This window comes from Dermacentor variabilis, chromosome 9, assembly GCF_050947875.1.
Source record: "Dermacentor variabilis isolate Ectoservices chromosome 9, ASM5094787v1, whole genome shotgun sequence".
NCBI lineage: Eukaryota > Metazoa > Arthropoda > Arachnida > Ixodida > Ixodidae > Dermacentor > Dermacentor variabilis.
Genome location: NC_134576.1, coordinates 101,093,617 through 101,114,591, shown reverse-complemented (window position 1 = coordinate 101,114,591; position 20,975 = coordinate 101,093,617). Strand labels below are relative to the sequence as shown.

The 20,975-nt window shown below is 47.3% G+C and overlaps 2 protein-coding genes across 2 annotated transcripts in view; both read right to left on the bottom strand.

Annotated features, from left to right (window-relative positions):
• Window positions 1-7,496, bottom strand: part of LOC142558473 (lysosomal alpha-mannosidase-like) — a 49,230-nt gene extending 41,734 nt beyond the window's left edge. Inside the window, exons 1-3 of the mRNA XM_075670605.1 lie at window positions 7,398-7,496; window positions 4,737-4,781; window positions 2,959-3,135 (exon numbers count right to left, since the gene is read on the bottom strand). Of these exons, the coding sequence (XP_075526720.1) occupies window positions 2,959-3,102 (144 nt within the window). The 5' untranslated portion in view covers window positions 3,103-3,135; window positions 4,737-4,781; window positions 7,398-7,496. The remainder of the gene's footprint in view (window positions 1-2,958; window positions 3,136-4,736; window positions 4,782-7,397) is intronic.
• Window positions 7,497-7,899: 403 nt separating this feature from the next.
• LOC142558472 (lysosomal alpha-mannosidase-like) lies at window positions 7,900-20,429 on the bottom strand. Its single transcript, XM_075670604.1, has 6 exons — window positions 20,204-20,429; window positions 16,627-16,729; window positions 14,833-14,979; window positions 11,916-12,112; window positions 9,148-9,260; window positions 7,900-7,972 (listed from the first exon to the last, which is right to left on the bottom strand). Exons 1-6 carry the CDS (start codon window positions 20,402-20,404, stop codon window positions 7,900-7,902), a joined length of 834 nt encoding a protein of 277 aa, XP_075526719.1. The 5' UTR covers window positions 20,405-20,429.
• Window positions 20,430-20,975: the final 546 nt, after the last annotated feature.

Genomic DNA, 20,975 nt, shown 5'->3' with positions numbered 1-20,975 from the left:
GATACTGCCAACATATGTTCCTGGGTTTGTCGTTGTCTTAGAGCTTTTCACTGTTATAGCATGCAGATATAGTAATATATATATATATATAGTCTCTTAAAAATGCAGCTTGGCTAATTCATGTAAGGATGAGCGCACAGTACGGCATACTCGCTCCAGTCGTAAACGTGGCCGTTGAAGTGGACCTCATTCTCAGCACCTACCAAGCCTTGCCACATTCTTCGTGGTGCCTTGGCACCTTAGCTTACACCCAGGCAACTTTTCGCCGTCAATGTCCGCCGTGCTGTTCCGGAAAAAAAAAAGCCCAAGTGCATGGACTTGCGTGGAAAAAAAAAGAAAAGTCTAAGCTTAGGAGCCAGGGCAAGCATGGGCGCGACGGAGCCGAGAAGGATGGTGGCTTGATGCACGCCGCCTTGCAGCGCACCCCCAACGTTGAAGAACACGTGATCGAGCCCGCTCAGCTCCGCGGACGCGTCACACCTTATAACAGCAGAGCGGACTCTTCTAAGTGGGCGGTCGCTGTCACGTGCTGCCCACGGGGCCGAACGCATACGCGGCCCGCGCCCCGTATGTCGGATTGGAGGTCACGTGCTCAAGGGAGCAGGGCGCAGTGCAAGCATTCACAAGACGAGCCCATACGCCTGGTGGCTTGATGCGCGTTGTCTCTCCCGCGCGCCTAGTGTTGGAGTTTGCACGATTTGAGTTAACGGGACGCGGCACTGCATAAATGGTGAGGCGAGCGGCAGCGCGAAAGTTCAAATGCTGGACAAACAAGCGCGCTGCCATCTGCCGGCGCTCCTTGTCACGCTATACCGTTGCGACGGGGAGTGCTGGCGGGCGTCGAGTTGCGCGTGTTCATGCTTGAGGATGTGCGCGGGACCCTGCGCTTGTTTATTCAGTGAGCGAATGTTTACCGCCATTTGCAAAGCCTATACAGCGACGAACCTTGATTCGGGTAGTAGTCTGTTACGTTGCTGTCGGTAACCATGCTTTGGCTTTCGCGCGAAACTGCTATTCCTTTTCTTTTTTGGTTCTAAGTGGGCGAAGAACAAGACAGCTTTTCTTCTGTCGTGCACAACTTAAGTGTAGAAAAGCATTCAAATCTTTTTGCCCACTACTGTAATGATATTTTGATTTACCACACAGGCTGCGATACAGCATAGTATGGTTAAAAGAATGCTTGCAGACTTTCTCACTAAAAAGCTGCTTAAGAGAACTGTGAAACTTACTGTCCATAACGGAACGGCATAACGCCGAACGGAGTAGCTATTAACAAAAATATCCTATTTGCATTGAAGTTGTTTGCACTAAAAACTTCGTCGCTTAATGCAGTTAGTCGTGATTTGATTGCATGTTCTCTTGAGTTATCGCTACAGCTATTGTGGAGCAAGACTTGTGCTAGAGGTTTTTTGTCTGTGCCCCTGCTATCTGTACGTTGTATAGATACAAATAAAGTTCAAAGTTCAAGTACCCGTTCTTAGTCCGTGGGCTGGTCAGTCATTGATCAGGCACTTTTAAGGACTTTCTTACTTGTGACTAACTAACTAACTAACTAACTAACTAACTAACTAACTAACTAACTAACTAACTAACTAACTAACTAACTAACTAACTAACTAACTAACTAACTAACTAACTAACTAACTAACTAACTAACTAAAGAAATTACGAAATAAATAAATAAATAAACGACGAAGATAGGTGCAGACCTTTGCGTGATGGAGAATTAGAGCAGGGCTGTCCAGTTGCAGAAATTTTAAGGTTGCGAAATATGGCAAGGGCTCGAACTCTGGTATTCAAGCCACACGCAGTTACGAGGCGGAAACAGCAGATTCTTTATTACGTCAGCTATACAGCCCATACACGATGACACCATGACACGAGAACTTTCATACCGCTCAGATCTGCACCGGCTCGCTGAACGCTCCGAAGCAGCTGGAACAAGGTCCCCAAAACAGTGCGTATCCGAGGAGATTCATAAATCCATTGGGTTCAGGCTCACGATCGCAACCAGCTAATGTTACAGTCGGGAAGGCCCCTCACTCTCCTTCACCTAACGGTCCCCCTACTTCTATTCTTTTCGACGCCGGTAATCATGCTGTCACTTCAGGAACGCCGAACGGAGTAGCTATTAACAAAAATATCCTATTTGCATTGAAGTTGTTTGCACTAAAAACTTCGTCGCTTAATGCAGTTAGTCGTGATTTGATTGCATGTTCTCTTGAGTTATCGCTACAGCTATTGTGGAGCAAGACTTGTGCTAGAGGTACACAGTTTGCGCTGTGGTAGCGGTACACCGCCAGGACGAATATCACAGGAATGGTGCTGGCGTCAGGACCTTTACTGGGTCAATGTGCCTTTGATTACCGGCAGTTTTTAATTAATAAATTGAAACTTCCCGCCTGAAATAACCAAACGCAAATAAAGAAAGGATAATTGCTATTCGGGTGATAATTTAGCGACTTCACTACGGATGTTGATGTTCCTGTCGCTGTTCCTGTTCCCTTCCTCGCGCTCCCCCATGGAAGGATCACTTTCATATGCTTTCCTCCTGTTATTTGCCGTTTTCGCCTGTGCTAGTGTGGGGTGTAACTAAATGAAAAGTCCCTCCGGTTTGGTTAAGAGGAAGCTTTAGCTTCGGTCCATCTCCGATGCCGCCATTTGAACTACGTGTAAAACGCAGAACTACTTTTACGAGATTACAACGGGAGCGATTTCTAGAAAAAATTAAAAAATAAAGCTGCAGCAGTATCATCAGCGCTGTGCCACCGCGCGTCAGCCTTCTGCTGCCGCAGTGAAGGAGGTAAATTCCAGAGGAATTGGCGAATTCCTCCGATTATTTTATATCTTTTAGCGGGCATTGGACAACATATAATGTCGCAATCTCTTGCGTGCTATTCTGCCCTGTTCGAGGCAGGCTCTCAACGGCAGCTCTAGGCAACAAAACGTCTAACTCACCTGTACGTAGCACGCCGGCGTCGAGTAGACCACGTGGACTTGTGGATTCTGCTTTCCGGCTATTGGAATCGCCCTCGCCAAGACATCTTCTTGCCTCTCGAATTGTTTTTCAGCGTAGCTGAAGCACATGTCACATCCGGCCATCACCGCCACTGTGTCGTTGGTGTATACTTTTGCCTGGATTCATGCATTCGTGCGAAACTGTTCTCTCTCGCTCTCTCTTGATCCCCACACCCCCTTCCCCCAGTGCCGGGTAGCAAACCGGATGTGCGTCTGGTTAACCTCCCTGCTTTTCCTGTCTTCTATTTCTCTCTCTCTCTCTTTCTCATGCGTACCGAAAATCTATGTTACCGCCAGGTGCGCAGGCGCAGTCTATGTATTGGTCGCAAGAAACCTGCAGAATAAGTATGCAAGGTCTTGACCAAGAAAGAGAGATGAAGAAAAGAGAACTGAAGACAGGGAGATAAGCACGACACACGTCCGGGTTGTTACCCTACGCGGGGGAAGGGAGTTATGAAATGAATGGCAAGAAACGCGAAAAAAAGAAATTATACACTGAGGATGTTGCTTTGTCCGTAGGTGCGCATCGAAACTACAGTGATTCAGCGAGGTCTCTCTCGACTTCATAAACTGCAGAAAGGCAGCTATTACTTTCTGAGTTGGTGGCAACAGTAGCCGCGGTAAAACGACCTTTTCCACAGCGAGAGGTTTTGAATCCATGCAGTTGACCTCCCACATTCTGGCGAAGTGCACTTCTGCACATGGGCTTAATGTTGATACCGAGTTAAATCGTGCGTTCGGCGCAGTCCCGGCAAGGTGGAGGGCCGCAGCGTATAGGCAACGAAGAGCTGTCTTAGATGACCTAAATTTAATTATACTGGTCTCCAAGGTGCATAAAATTCCCATTACAAGATTTCCTGAGATCGGCGCATGTGCTATACGCAAATATCGTATCTGAAGTATCGAACTTTCAGTTATGCCAATTGTCAAGTGTCATCGTTCGTTGACTTGCTTCCGACCGCTTAGTTTCTAACAAGGTTGTCGCTGAATTCGCAGCCACGATGGTGCATTACAGCCTGAGTGCCTTCGCAGTTTACCTTCTTAAGCGTCGCGCCGCTAATTAGCATCAGGCGAGAGCGGTGGGATGCGTGTGCGGACAGAAATAGTTCTACCTGTACCTTTGCGTCAGAAGGCAGCGTGACTCTACTGCGTGGACTGTCTTGATTACCTTAAATCGCTCCTACAGACTCGCTCGCCACGAATGGCCCGTTTTTACGTCTAAAGGGGAGCCCTTCTTGTCATGAGATAGAAGCGAACAGCAGCTTTCTACACTCCCAGCTTTGTTCCACATAAGCGCCACTTAGTAAGAGGAACCCCTTTGCGGATATGTACCACTTACTGGAACCTATGTTTAAAAGAGAATATTTAGGGTGATATACGAATAAAAGTGCCAAGTTCGACAGAAGAAAGAACCGAACTGATGAAGGACATTCGTGGTAAATGGGTTCCATTTAATAAGCTTATTATTTTTTGCAAGCATGTTCTATTCACTCAGTGGAACATATGAGGAACGCGATGAAGTATGTAACGAAGTTCTATCGCAAAATAAACAAATAAAAACAATTAGTAACCTAAACAGCAGGAATTTCTTTAAGTGCAACATCCCTTAGCGTTGCAGGGGCGCATATGAACTTCAGTGTTATTATTATTATTTGCAGACAATGTTTCTCGCAAAACATCCGCGCCTTTTAGTGGCAATTACCGTGAGCTGCACTTACCTGTGATTGCGCGTACTCCACGAGAAAGTTCGGACTACGTTCCACCTGTATGACACCCACACACATAAAAAGAACTTATATAATTTGCTGAGTCATCAATTTGGATATAGATGTAACCAAATAGCCCCATCGCTGGTGGGGCGGAAGGGGAGGGCAATTACCCCGCAGGTCTGACAACATATGCAAGCAGAAGAAATTAAGCCAAGCTGAATGTAATACAATAAACAAAAACTAAGAAATACAACAAACTATACATTGAACAAAATGCTTTTATAAGCATCGCAAAGTAGTCTCACGAATAAAATATAACCTAAAGTGGTGCAGTGATCACGCCGTTCAATGAAGTGTTCGCAATGACAGCAGGAAGCTGGTTTCAATACGATATACAGCGCGGGGAAATGATCAGTCTACCCAACTATTGACATTCAAGTTCTTAAACGGGTCCTGAAACATGCGACAAAAGAGTATAAGAAAGCGTTGCCGATCCATCGTAGAGGCTGCAGGGAAAACGGGAATCAAATTATACTGCACTGCATACAGCAGGCAATTTTCAATCTCGTAGCTAAAACAACAAAAGGTCGCTTGCTCTCGCTTCCGCAGTGCCGCCATGCAGCGTCATCGAAAGCAGCTGGGCCCACCAACGCTAGTGGCTGATTTAATGATCGCGAGAGCATTCTCAGTAATAATGAATTGCTAATTTTGAATTAAATAAATTAAAAGAAAATGTATATATCTCTGCATTCTCAAAACGACAGAAAAAAGATGCAGTTTCGCCGGAAAACGAATCATTGATTGCGATACAAATTAGTGGACAGCTATACGAAGCAATGATAGTAGTTTTATCGGCTGTACAAACTTGTAAACATAGGCACATTAACTAAATCAACAAGCACGGTGTCACGCGCGCACAAGCAAGCATGACACATCTCACTCGATGACGGCGGAAACTCTCTGTCAAAACGCTGGAAACGCGGCAGGAGCAGCGAGCGAAGTCACATTCGTGCTGTCCATCGCTTCAACGCAAAGTAAGCGCCGAGAACACACAGCACTTCGATGGGGTCGAAATACGAAAACGCGCGTGTACTTAGTTTAAGTGCACGTTAAGAAACCCGAGGTAGTCCGAATTTCCGGAGTCCCCCACTACGGCGTGCCTCATAATCAGATCGTGGTTTCGGCGCGTAAATACGACTAATTTTTACTACACAGCACGCACAAAGCTACGAGCTACCACTTGGACTCTGCTTGGACCCACTTGGACTCTGCCCCCCCCCCCCCCCATTTCAGATCCCTCTCAGGACACGGCCGCCACATGAGCAGTTGTACCCGGAGTAGAACGCCGCCTCCCCTCTCTCCCCTTTCGCCGGTGCTTCGCGCGCGACGGAACACGGCGTGCTTCCTCCCCGTTTTCGTCTCCGCGCGGGGGAAGTTGAGCCGCCATCGTCGGCTCCACTCGCACGCTTTCACTCGCACATACAGCGTAGGGCGCGCAGAGACTGTGTTATCGCCTTTGGACTTTATGCGGAACCTCACGGCGACGGCGACCCCGACGCCGACAGCAGAAATGCGCATGGAGTGGCCGTATGATTGCTATCGCAATAAAATTATTTCATCTTTGCACTGCGCGTAACTGCGTCAGCTGAGCGTGGCCCGCGAGATGGCAGCGACGTGCCACGTAACCGGGTGCCGCGACGAGCGCTTTCGCCGTCGCGACACTCGACTTCTGGCCGGGGCTTCGCGCTCTTGGCTTCTCTGTTTTGTACCTTCCAGTGCGTTAGCGGATACGAAAAGAGAAAGGTGGGTATCGGTGCTCATAACTCTACTTATAGTTGAAGGATTCGAAAAAAAATTTTGCTGGGTGAGATTCATGAGACGACGTCCTTGAACAGCAGGGCCATTCTGTGATGAGTTTGAAAAGTGTTTAGGGGCCCCTTTAAGTGGCCTGCATCACATATACAGAATACGCAATTCTCGTGTATAATGGAGGGGAAAAGGCAACGTCAGACAGGAAGCTTTCGCCGCGCAAGCTCCTCGCTGTTTCTCCCTGATTTCCTAAGCTCCTCAACAACTTCGTAAAGCGGCATCGACGTGAGGCCATAGACAAGGAAATTGTGAAGCGTATTTAGCGCCCGTATTTTCTTTGTTGTATCTTCGGCGAAATGACCATTTGGGTCCATTTTGCGGGGCATCATTCTGCATAACTAATCCCTTACTATATTATAAAGTTACAAACAAGGATGTTTGTAACTTTTATGACGCACTGTGCTACTCCATCTGTCGGCACCATACTTGATTTTAAATCATTATTCTATTTATACTTTGTTGACGTAGTGTTGCAGATAGCAGGTAGTACAAACACGTCGAACAGTGTTCTGGTAACTAGTGACTATTTGCCTGGAACGTAGTTCCAGGTTTTTATTATCTGTGAAAAGAAAAAGAAATATATGTACAGTCGTGCACCATATTTTGCAAACTTATGTGGAACCCCGTTCCACTTATGCGAGTGGAAAATATTTGCTATAAATTTCCGCTGACACATGGAACCTAGGAGGGATCAGGTTGATAGTATAGGAGCAGCATATACCGAAAGTTCTAGTCGCAACAACAGCTTCAACCTAACTGGTGCGCACTTGACGACAGGCGGAAGAACACAGGCTTCCTCACCTCTTCTCGGCTGCAGTCTTTCGGTGGCCAGGCAAAGCAGAGGCCCTGCGGTGTTTCATAATAGCGCTCGGGCACCCAGGTGAAGATGTGGCCACCGTCACCCCCTGCAGCAGAGAACGCCGCTCAAGTTACCATCAATAAAATTAAATTCTGTGGTATTAGGGGCCAGGACCACGAGGCTGATTATGAGGCGCGCCCTGGTGGGACACTATGGAATAATTTTAAACCGTTCGAAGTTTATTTAAGATCCACCTAAATGCGAGGTTTTTCGCACGATTTCCATGAATGTCCACGGCAGGCATAACAATAATGACATAAATTGCATGACATATGCACGTACGCATGTCTTGACGTTATAACCGTGGCAGGAACTTAGGCCGCCCTAGTGGGCCAAGTTGTGCACTAACTTGGACCAGTGGCTGCAATTTCTTGCTCGTGATGCCATGCTCATTGCATCGCCGTTGCAGCTTCGTAATCCGACTCTCGCTTCGGATTCTCGCGTTCAGCCTGCGCTCGAGCCAGGTGGCACGAGTGAGAAGGTCCCTGCATCTCGGCAGCTGGACACCGGGTGGTGACTGCATTCGTTCAAACAGTTTTTGAAAATCAAGTTTCCCAGGCGCGATTTCCAAGCGTCGGCGATACAAGGGCGTCGCCTTCTCGTTCCTCCCAAAGCTTTCACGGCCCTTCTCGCCGTCACCAGGACGCTTAATCAAGCATCAAAATCTTCTCTTTCGTTGTGCGCGTGGAGTCCGAGTACGACAACGCTATGTCGAATGACACTATGGCACCGTAACCACGGCTCGGCCGAGGCAAGCGCGCCGTCTTCCGTCGCGCGCGATGCACCGGGGAAAGGGGAGAGAGGGGAGGCGGCGTTCTACTCCGGCTACAACTGCGCATGTGGCGGCCGTGCACGAGGCCACTCGTCCGAATGGCCATGAACGGACACGGGCTTCAGGGTGGGCTACAGTATCGCCGTCGAGTCACCCGTTTGTGTCCTCCTAGTGATCGATACTATGCGCTGCCGTCACTGAGCATCTTGTATTCTGCGTCTCTTACCCATTTTGCACCTACACGCCGCTCGTTCACGTGAATTCGATCGTTCGTGGAAATTGTGCGACCTTCGTCACGATTGGTCTTCGTCTTGCCGCTGTCGTCACGCACACGCGCTAATTGTAGTTGACAGTACTCGCGTCACACACACCCAAATCCTGGATTTACACAAACACATCGGTTAACCTAGTAACGCTTTGCGGAAGCCCAAACAATGCTGTATATAGCCGGCTGCCCGTAAAACGCTTCCCACGACGTCGATTTCCACAGTGCCTGGGATCCGTGCAATTTTTTTTCCAGGTTTGTTATCAAAACCGGCCACTTTTGCCAGCGCTTTGGGACACTTCCGCTCCTGTTTCAGATGCGACAATTGTCACGGAGGCTCCTTTATATCTGCACTGTCGAGTAGCATCCGTGCAAAAATTTACCACTTGAATAAGTACAATAACTTTACTATGATCAAATATTTTTTCTCGTTTTTCTTCTCTTTCCCGCCCTCCTTCTCCTAGGGTCTTTCTGTACCCGATCCCCTACCCTAAGCAGAGTAGCAGGCAGGCGCCTACTGATACGCCATAGATGTATCAGTATTTCAAATAAAAAGCTCTCTCTCTCTCCACTGCTTTCAACTAGGCTTTCCACGCCGTCCGAAGTGTTACTGTAGTTGGCTTCCTGATGCCATTGTATAGAATAAATCAGATACTTTCCCTGTTCAGGGCTGTCGGCCTCCCAGATAAACTCCATGGCACGGGCCTCCTGCAATTTTTTCTTGGTGTCCCACGATATGCGGCCGATCATGGCGCTGCTGAAGCCCATCTGCAACGAGACGAACACACAGTGAGTCTGTAGAGCGATAAGTTTCAGTAAATATGAGCGAACATTTCAAAAGGATGATCCTTATGTGAGAAGCGCAAGAATTTCACGGAGACAGGTCATTTAAGGGACGCTTGAAAATTGCTTGGAGAAGCCTTGGTTCTTACGAAGAGCACAAATAAGAGAGAGAGAGAGAGAATGAGACCAAAATAGAAGACAGGAAAGGCAAGGAAGTTAATCAGATGGACGTCCGGTTTGCTACCCTGCACTGGGGGAAGGGGTATGGGGATGAAGAGAGATAGGAGAGAGATAAAGAGATGTCGATTATGATAATGATGTGACCAGGCAACGTGCAGTGCTAATCCTGATGCGCAGTAGTGAATCACGAGAGCCCTTTCCGCGTTGATCTTTTCGGATTTGAGAGGTTCCGATTTTCTGCATAACTAAGTTTCATCTATTGTATAGCTTTTAGAAGCAGCCAATCCGATAAGTGATTACTGCAACGCACGCTGGGAAAGTTTAGCCTATTTGCATTATCCGGATAAGTGTGAAGTAGAAGTATTCACACTGGGCCAAGCCGGGGTCCGCAAATGCGAGGGGAGCAGAGGGATGAACCTTCGCGCTACTTCAAAGCTTTCTTTATCGTTGGAGTTTCCTGCGTACCCTCGTGCTACAAATAGGTGGGCGATAACATTAGAGAGTTCTAGCGTCTTCAGTATTGCGGTAAACGCAAGCGGACTGGGCGTTTTGCTGGATGAGTGGAGATGCAACCATGAACGGCCTGCATGTTAACGCCACCTGGTGGTGCAGGGCTCATCCAGACAAACACAGAGCTAATATTGCAGTAACTAAGTTTATTCTACCTCGCTACTGGTGTAAGTTTTCGGCAGCGGCGTGACCACTGAACATTTCCCAAACTTGGTGTATAACGAGCAGGGAGGGAAGCTTGCCGCGTATTATGGCACGGCAGTTAGCGTTAGAGGCGTTGTGGAGGTAGATGGGAGCTACGAAAATCAAAGCTATCACCTCCCGTTAGGCATCGCCAAACATTAAAAGAGTGTGCGCATTGCCTACGCTTCTTGGGCGTGACTGGGTGGCGAATATTAAAGTCAACTTTCGCAATGCAGCGCAAAATCTGCCCGAAGTAGTTCTAAATGTTGAGGCTGTCCCAGCAATGTCAGCTTCAGAAGTCGTGAAATGATCGAAGGAGCTGTAGTCTGACGTTTTTGATCCCGGGTATGGTGCAGTTACAGGATTAAAGGGCAGTGTTCGCTTGAGGCAGAGTGCGAACCACGTGATCTGTAAAGCGCGACCTGTGCCATATGACTAGCGAGAGCAGATGGTAAGACAGTTGGTGCAATTCGAGAAGGCTGGTGTCATATACAGCTTTAGGTACAGCACATTGGCGAAGCCCCTGTAGTATACAGGGTCCTACCATATTTCGCTTAGCGTGTTCGAAAAAAGATTTTTTGCTGACCGCTACACTGTTCTTCGGAAAATTTCCCAGAAGGATCACAATTTGGAATCTATGTCGTTCACTCTAACACTTGCCACATTAAATTATCTGGTCTTTAAGATGCTTTTAGGAGGTTTTTAAGAGAAGGCAAATTTGCACTTATTTCTTCAGTACCAGGCAATTAACTGTGACAAGCGTTACATTGAACGACGTAGACACTAAAATACAATTCTTCTGCAATATTTCAGCAACAACAGTGCAGCTGTAAGCGCAACATCTTTGTTCGAGTACGCTAAGCGAAATATGGAGGACCCTGTACGTACAAAAGAAAAGTGGCTCAGAAATGAGGATATGCGGTGACTGCATAATTCAGTGTTAATGAAGGCCGTTGAGGTAGATCACTATCCATTGCCTCTTCTGGAGGACATCCCAGCTTCTCTTGTCGGGGGAACTGTGTTCACATTCCTCGAATTGTCTAAGGCCTCCATGCAACTTGAACTGAATGACCAGCCTCAAGAGTTGCTTCCGATGAACACGCATACGGGTCTGTTTAGGTTTTGCAGATACGGGACACGTGGCGGGAAACGGATGACGAAGCTAGTGCGACGTTAATGAAACGACCACGTCGGCATCGCGACCTAGTGGCCCAAGATAGTAAACTTGGCGTACTGGGTTGGTGCAAGAGGTTAAGTAACTGGATGCACTCAAAGGGCCTGAAATAGGCCAAGACTGCTAAGTGCATAATAGTGTCACCGTCTTATAGAATAATGCGGAGGTACAGCGAGCTGCTCCCCTCGTTCTCAGAAGGACAGCGTCACACTCAAAAAAATCATTCATCTTGTTCCAACGGTATAATCAGGGAGCCAACCGGTGACCCTTGCCTGATCGGAGCAGCCGCTAGCAGTTTTAGGTGCGTGGAGTAATGAATTCAAAGCGCAGTGCGCTGAAATATTAAGTAAATCTAACTTTCTGCACCGCCGAACCTTTCTCTCCAAGGAAATTACACGAAGAACCTCTCTGGCTTTAAACTAAAATGATGTAGGTACCTTTTCCTATACTTTTGAAGGATTATGCACCATTTTCAAAAAGTTCATTTCTGCCTTGTGACCTTCCATTAAAATTGCTTGGTTATCTCTATATCTGATAGACATTCGAAACTTTTGTGCGTTTGGCGCTGCAACGAATCGATTGAAGCTCCCAACCCTGGCGAAAAGGGCCGCCTGCGCGATGCTGTGTCCAAAGGGGTCGGCCTGCCAGGCTACGCTGGGCGTGCCGCAGTCGGGACCGAAAGTGTCGTTGAGGAAGCGCAGTCCCAGCGTCATCTGGTCAATGATGGCCGTGTAGTGGGTCACCGCCTCGTCGTTCTGCACCCATCCACCGCCAACGAACTGGAGTCGTCCTGTGATAGAATGTCGTAGGCATAAAGAGTGCGTCTGTATGAGAGAGAGAGAGAGAGAGAGAGAGACACAGGAAAGGCAGTGTGGTTTCGCTGGATTGCGCTATGTTTGCTAAACCGTGGATGGTAAAGGACAGAAAGAGTGGAAGTGGGAAAATAACTAAGAGCTCTGCCATTACAGGGCCTCAACGTGGCAAAAGATACGGCGCACTATGAGATACTGAGGTACGGCGCACAAGATACTGTTCAGCATTTATAGAGGAACACCGCCAACGCCTCTGTTGTAACTATCGGAAGAATTTAACTGCTGAAATTAGGAAATGCGAGGCAAAAGTGATGCAAGACAAGTTCCGTCACGTGTCTTCTCTCCCTTTTGTCTCGTCTCTCCAGTTCACTTTCCAAACGTGCCTTAGCCACGAACAAAAAGTTTTGCAGGACGCTTAAGCTTCGCTTTTAAGTGTGGAACGGGATAGCATTCCAAGATTCCTTACTGCTTCTCACGCTTCCCGGCAACTGGAGCGCATGTAGCCATAATGTTTACCGGGAAACACTGGCCGCGAACGCTATGCGCGAAGGCGGGCTTTGTGGTAGAAACGCGGCCTCTTGTGTGGGCCGCGATTCGGCGGAGGCGCATTACATTACAACATTATTACGCATTACATTACAAATAGAATTATGTTTTCTCGTATAGTCAAATTACAATATGACGCTATCATGCCTGCAGGCTATGTGTAAGCCGTGCTTTACGATTTCTTTTACGTATTTTAGCTTGAGAAATTCAGTTAGTACGCTAACTTCCTTGCGCCACATGGAGGGCCTGGGTATGGGTGGTTCGAAATGTTTTGTTGAGACGACGTCCGACGCTGGACGCCGAGCGCCGACGCCAGATTTTCTGCGATACGGGGTGCTTAACGGCATCGCGTTAATAGCTCAGTTGATTGATGTTTTCGTAGCAGCTTCGTGCGCGAACAGTGCACAAATAAAGTGACCCATGGTGTTCAAGTGTGTTTTCCTGCGTAAGCTGTCGATTGAGTAGAAAGAGCGAGAAACAAAGCAGATGAAGCGCAGGTTGCAGCTGGTTTGCTACCCTACACTGGTGTAGGGGAAAGCGGACCGAAAAGGAAATGAAGAAGGAAGAACAAGTGCTGCTCACGCACGCACATAACTTCGTTCACTGCGCAATCGAAGGCGACTGCAGAGGTCAGTCGTCTTCAAGAAGTGCTTCAGGGCCCGTGCGGTTTGCAGCGCGGATGACCGACGAGTTTATAGACCGAACATATTTTTTTAAATGTGAACGCCATGCCGTATAATCGCCTTAAGGTGGTACGCAATGTCTAGCTCACATAAAGTGGAATGTAGTGAATGTCGCACTATGGTGAGCAGAACAGAGAAATCGTTTTTCTGAGTCGGGGACACGAGAATTCTTTCAGAACCGAAAGTACCAGCAATGCGACGATTTAAGCGAACGTTGAATTGTAAACTTCTGAACGCAATTTCGACATACGAAAACATTTATTTAACCGTAGAGTGCTACGATTTGAATGCATTCAACATATGAAAATTGCGAGCCATTGTTTGGAACTTATCCGCGTATAGTAGTCCCGTTCAAACGTCTACACTTTCGAGACGCGCGCTCTCAATTTTAGTTGTTTATGCATTGAGATAGCTCGATATGGGAGGGGCAACAATCGGCGCTTTTATGTACTCTACAGGCACGTAGGTTAAGCTTATAAGATTGTGCAGCAGGATAGCCGTTTTTGCACTTTGCCACGTAATTATCTACGCGAAGTAAACTATTCGTGTTTGTATAGTTCAGAGTAGTGCGAGAGGAGAGATTGCCTATATTTTTTGTCTTGCTGAAGCAGCTTGTCATTTCTTACTCTTTCTTAGCATACAATTATTTAAAGTAAAATAACTTAATCTTATTATTGATGCCTTGTCAGAAATCTTCCCGACTAGAAAAGAAGGAGAAAGTTCAGTGCTGCCACCTGAGTCGAATAAGTTGAATAGGTAAACATGACTTGCAAGATAAGTCGCATTGTTCCGATGGCTAATGAGAATTGCAATTGAAGATTTTATTGTTCGCTTTAAGACAACATGTTGAAATTCGGAATTAAAGGAGACAGTAATGGAGTCACCTCTATTTATCGGAAATCCGAAGATAAGCCGCTGTTTAGAAATATCCATCCCCGAAATGCGCTACGAAATGGAATGACATTCCAAATATTCCAATTCCCGCAGTTAACACGAGGATATGCGTTAGAATCTTGTTCCAGTTTCTATTTAATTTCGAGGACCAATATATGAAGAATATCGCCTTTGTACAGATTTCCGCTAAATGCTTATGACTGCTCTACCGACTGAGCTCGATTCTTCAGTGGCAGCATGCGCACATGAATAAATAAATAAATAAATAAATAAATAAATAAATAAATAAGTAAATAGTTTACAAGCTGTAATGTACTAATCATCCATATGAACGTTGCAATTTGTAAATCAAATTGACGCCCTCTAAGCCATCTATCCGAAAAGGCAGAAGTGCTGCTTCCGCCGCAGGCGTTTTTCAAAAGTTTATTGTAAATCAAATTGACGCCCTCTAAGCCATCCATCCGAAAAGGCAGAAGTGCTGCTTCCGCCGCAGGCGTTTTTCAAAAGTTTATTCGGCAAAATAAAATAAATATTTGGGCAGTATGAATTAATAAAGACCAAGACGAAGAACGTACCTGACTCCACCATACTTTGAACCTTCCTTCGCATGTCGGCCGACTGCTCGTTCCACCAGCGCGAAAAGAATACGTTCTCCGCTGACACGTAGCGTCGGCTGGGCTTGTCCCACAGAGCTCTCGTCGCGCCGGTGTAGATCATTTGCACTGTGGGCGGTGCAATGCCGGAGCGATGTTGGACAGAAAGAGGACAGCTGTATTATTTTACTTTGAATGCGTTAAGGGTGGCTTGGGAAGCCCATTACCCATGCAAGGTGCAACAAAAGATCATAAGGGTATGTGGGGATCTGCGCCACATTCATCAGCCCCCAAATCTCTCAGACAGCGAGAACGAGTTTTGCCGCAGATTCAGTGGTCACCCATGCACGAGAAAAAAAATTCACGGACGATTACGATACTCCCTAATGCGAAATCTGAGCGCAGCTATATGCGTGTTTTCATTTCGCGATATATTAGCTGGCGCGGACAATCTGTCTCGCGCGCCACGTTGCAAACGAAGCGAAGTGTGGCACGACTGCCACGCTAATCTGTAGATCTAGAGAGGCAGCGCGGGGGTGACGCGTGGGCGCGATTCACAGGAGCCGCCGCAAATAGACATCCACTCATGCAGCGCTTTGTTTCCATACCGACGACGCGCGCTACACTGGCGCCATCTCGTAGCCATCGTCGCTGCAAAGGCCGTTTTGCGCAGCACTACGCTTTTCTTGTCACGCTTTCGCTCTAGCCTCCTCCTCCACTTTCCTCCTCGCGCTCTTTTCGCTATCGCCGTCTTTCATCCCCCGCTACGCTCCGCGTTTCCTTTCATCCTTCACTGTACTCGCCCGCTTGGTTACGAGGCACGACGCCTACGCCGACGCTCGCCACAGGAACGGGGGCCTAGGAGCTGCGCTTTAAATGCCTTGGCACATATGCGAGGATTGGTTTATTGTTCAGCACTGTCGAGCTCCTTCCCTGCTGAGGCAGGAAGTTCTCGGAACTGAAGGAGTGTTTCACTGTGGAGTTGCGCCCTGACGCTCTTGCCGTACGTCACCTCGACATGTGACAGTGACGCCATTCGGCAGCGTGTCTAGTACATCGGCGCGTACTTTGCCGTTACGATCACAGGGTGCCCGCGCGGCCAGAGCAAATGCTCTGAATTGACGCTGCGTGCACTTATCTCGCAGTCTACCACACGCCAGCAGCCATTTACTGCGGAGTGACGTGAGATGCTAAGACAAAGTAGGGCGAAATTGTCGAGCGGCCCGGTACAAAAGGACCAGACATATTTTAGGAGCCTGCCTTAAGGATGTGTTTTCCAATGACAAGAATGTGGCATTACTTGCTTCCTGCATTTCTGACAGATCGATAAAGGCCTATAGCGCTGTGGAACACACCGCTTCAGAACAGGTCGCTTTAGAACACCGTCAGATGGCGTACGTAACATGAGCGTCACTTTCGTTCTTTTTCTTCTCCGTCATCCATGCATTTCCTCTGTTAGTGTTCCGCGATTACGTCATGACTTTTCACAGTACTTGGTACTTTTGTGATATTTTTTTGTCATAGTTATTTTTACTGCCTATGATTTCAGTATAGCCAGCCCTGTCTGTAGACAAACATTCCGCATTTTACATTTAATACAGAAGAAAACGAAGATAGATAAAGCGTAGCGGGCTGTTTTACCTTCAGACACTCGGAAAGTGGCACAGGTCCTCTTTGAGTCCTGTTCTCTTTAAGTTCCTTAGTAAAGTTATATACAAATTAACGGAATGAGGAAAGAAAAATTCTGACACGCGTAAGATGAACACAAAGGCACACCTGTGTTGTACATAGAGTCCACCGTCCAATACCATCCAGCGTCGTTGTGGCTGTGACTAAGCAGGTGCACGTTGATATAGCCCGGCTTGTGCTCGGGGCAACCCTACGGGTAGAAATGTAAAGTGCGGACATCGTACACACTCGCTCAATCCCTCGTGCCCCCGCGCGCGCACGATCACACACACGCACACGGACGCTCACACAGACGCACACACACTCCCCCGACAACAATGTTTGCGAGATACTACGCAATGCCTCATAACCTCGAGCGTACCGGAATCTTGGAAGAACGCTAACATAATCCTAATCCATAAGAAAGGGGACGCCAAAGACGTGAAAAATTATAGACCGATCAGCTTACTGTCCGTTGCCTACAAAGTATTTACTAAGGTAATCGCAAATAGAATAAGGAACACCTTAGACTTCTGTCAACCAAAGGACCAGGCAGGATTCCGTAAAGGCTACTCAACAATAGACCATATTCACACTGTCAGTCAAGTGATAGAGAAATGTGCAGAATATAACCAACCCTTATATATAGCTTTCATTGATTACGAGAAAGCGTTTGATTCAGTCGAAACCTCAGCAGTCATGGAGGCATTACGGAATCAGGGTGTAGATGAGCCATATCTAAAAATACTGGAAGATATCTATAGCGGCTCCACAGCCACCGTAGTCCTCCACAAAGAAAGCAACAAAATCCCTATAAAGAAAGGCGTCAGACAGGGAGATACGATATCTCAAATGCTATTCACAGCATGTTTACAGGAGGTATTCAGAGGCCTGGAGTGGGAAGAATTGGGGATAAAAGTTGATGGAGAATACCTTAGCAACTTGCGATTCGCTGATGATATTGCCTTGCTTAGCAACTAAGGAGACCAATTGCAATGCATGCTCACTGACCTGGAGAGGCAAAGCAGAAGGGTGGGTCTGAAAATTAATCTGCAGAAAACTAAAGTATTGTTTAACAGTCTCGGAAGAGAACAGCAGTTTACGATAGGCAGCGAAGCACTGGAAGTGGTAAGGGAATACATCTACTTAGGGCAGGTAGTGACCACGGATCTGGATCATGAGACTGAAATAACCAGAAGAATAAGAATGGGCTGGGGTGCGTTTGGCAGGCATTCTCAAATCATGAACAGCAGGTTGCCACTATCCCTCAAAAGGAAAGTGTATAACAGCTGTGTATTACCAGTACTCACATATGGGGCAGAAACCTGGAGGCTTACGAAAAGGGTTCTGCTGAAATTGAGGACGACGCAACGAGCTATGGAAAGAAGAATGATGGGTGTAACGTTAAGGGATAAGAAAAGAGCAGATTGGGTGAGGCAACAAACGCGGGTAAACGACATCTTAGTTGAAATCAAGAAAAAGAAATGGGCATGGGCAGGACATGTAATGAGGAGGGAAGATAACCGATGGTCACTAAGGGTTACGGACTGGATTCCAAGGGAAGGGAAGCGTAGCAGGGGGCGGCAGAAAGTTAGGTGGGCGGATGAAATTAAGACGTTTGCAGGGACAACATGGCCACAATTAGTACATGACCGGAGTAGTTGGAGAAGTATGGGAGAGGCCTTTGCCCTGCAGTGGGCGTAACTAGGCTGATGATGATGATGATGATGAACAGCTGCATACAGGTTACCAAAAAACAAAGAACATTTTCCGGGTGGATGAGGTATGCGCCTAAGCTGTAGTGCGGACCTGTTGTGTTTGTAACGCGACAGCGTTAGGGAGTCCGGGTCGCAGAAAATTCGGCGTCGGCTTTGGACGTCGATCGGGAAAAAGAACTTCGAACCAAATTCCGAACCACGAATACCCCACCACTTCTCTACCACCAAAGTTGCTCATACCTTGTCTTTCATTCTTCACAAAGTTATTCCCCGCAATCTTGACAACGACAGCCCACAAACAAATATAATGGAAACAAAAACACTGACAGCGTATGTCGTTCATGTTTTTTAGAGTAGGATGGGAGAATACTACATGAGAAACTTCGTTATGAAGTCCTTGAACTTCACACATGTAGCACCGCGTTTTCTTTTCTCCGCCTACGATTTTTTTGTTACGTGTGTTTTGCAATAAGCAGTCGGACGTAGCGTCTCCGCAGCGACTAAATTGGCTTCGAGCTACGCTTGTCCGAACTTTGCGTAGAGTAGCCATCAGGAAAATCTGCTCTGAAACAGACACGCTAGTTTATTTATTGGAAGCAATCAAGTTCGAGTGACATGGCGCTGGATCTGGGTGGACAAAAATCGCTCCGATAGTGCGGTATAATGCGATGGCAATCGTGGCCATCTGGCTGTAGCGCTACCCGCCGTGGTTGCTCAGTAGCTATGGTGTTGGGCTGCTGAGCACGAGGTCGCGGGATCGAATCCCGGCCACGGCGGCCGCATTTCGATGGGAGCGAAATGCGAAAACACCCGCGTACTTAGATTTAGGTGCACGTTAAAGAACCCCAGGTGGGCGAAATTTGCGGAGTCCTCCACTATACGGCATGCCTCACAATCGGAAAGTGGTTTTGGCACGTAAAATCCCATAATTTTTTTTTTTTGGTTGGCGCGCTATACGGGATTATAGTTAGGAACACATATGGAAGGGGGATTATTCCAGCTCTTTCGTTTTAGGGCGTGGCCAGTGGCCCCATTGCCCCTGCGCCTTTGTTATCGCTAAGACCGACCGGTCTTGAACGATGGATTAGAAGAAAAAAACGTGTTCTATAAATGGCCGAATTATACCGGCCCAGTGATATGCGGTCATAAGAAGCGTGTGCACGAAGTCGCTGACGAAACGCTTCTGTAGCATTCTTGTCTTGCGCGACGAGCTACCAGAATGGTTTCTTTGTGTAACTAACTAGATATCATTTCTTTAGTGGCGGCACAACCGAGAAAAAGAGAGCAAAATGAAGAAAGAAAAAGAAACGAGACTGAAAGGAAGACATGGCAAGTGCAAGCATCGGCTCTCATGTAGCGTTCACCGTGTCTTCTTTGCTATTACGGACTCTTTCTGCGGTGCCACAACACAAGAAATGAACCCAGGTCAACTCGTTCAGTATTTCGTACTAGTAGATTTTTTTCAAATTGCGCATAATTTTTTTCCTCCTGTTTCTTTTCTCATTTAATAGCGTCACCGTCCTGCTGCTGCTTCTATATACCATGCTACTATTGGTCCTAGTACTGCTACTGCTGCTGCTGCTGCTGTTGCTGGTTCTCCCTACTTTTATAATAACCATTACTACTACTACTACTACTACTACTACTACTACTATTGCCGCTGCTGCTGCTACTACTACTACTACTACTACTACTACTACTACTACTACTACTACTACTACTACTACTACTGCTACTACCACCACTACTACTACTACTACTACTACACCTGGTGACAAGTTGTCTTCTTTGTCCACGTTCATTTCCCTATTTTATCATTTCCGCGTTGCCAAAAGCCTGTGAACCGGAATGCAAAAAAATAGACGTGCACCGTGGTTTGGTTTTCTTCGTCAAAGGACCCGGGTGGTTAAAATTAATCCGGAATGCTCGTTCCAGACAACAACTAGTGCCTGTACGCATGCTCTCACCTTGAGTTCACATCGGTTGGCAGCTAAAACGACTGGGAAGAACAGGGTAATTTGAAGCAGCAGCGGCCCCATGAACATCAGCGGTGGCCGTAGCGCATGTATGGCTCCCTTTCCGGAGTGATGACAGGTGACACGTTGCCCTGCGGCGCAAGTTCCTTGCACCTGCCTGCAATGCCGTGCGCAATGCGTCGGCCACTGCATAGTTGCCGGTGTAGGCGGCAACGGAGGGAGGCGAAAACGAGAAGGCGCGAATGTCTCACACTTTCCACTTGTTATACGGCTACATCGCGGGACCGGCCGGCTCGAGGGAATGCGTTACCCGAGGCAGTGTGTCGTTCGCGTATCCCGTGACAGATATTTACTCACGTCTTTTTCTTGTCCTCCGCCAGCCTGCTCGGACCTCAAATAACGCGGCGATTCTGTTTCGGTTATCGTACGCGTTTCTTCACTCTCTAGTTCTTTCGTGCCGTACTTGTAGATATTCGTGGTCTTCGCCGTTTCCATCCTTCAGCATACAATATGCCCTCTCTGTGACTCTCACTTTCTTCGTTCTTTTTTGTTGACTCCTACGTATGGGACACGGTGTCACATCTGGTGACATGTTGCTGAGTCCGAAATGAGGCTGGAGAGCGAGCCCGCACCCTCCCGCCCTCTTTTTTTTATACTTTTTTGTTTGGCTACCATATTCGACTTTGCAGGGCGCACCGAGTCTTTAACCACTATTTTAAAAATATCGCAGTGTCGTCATAAAGTTGAAGCAATGAATGCGATA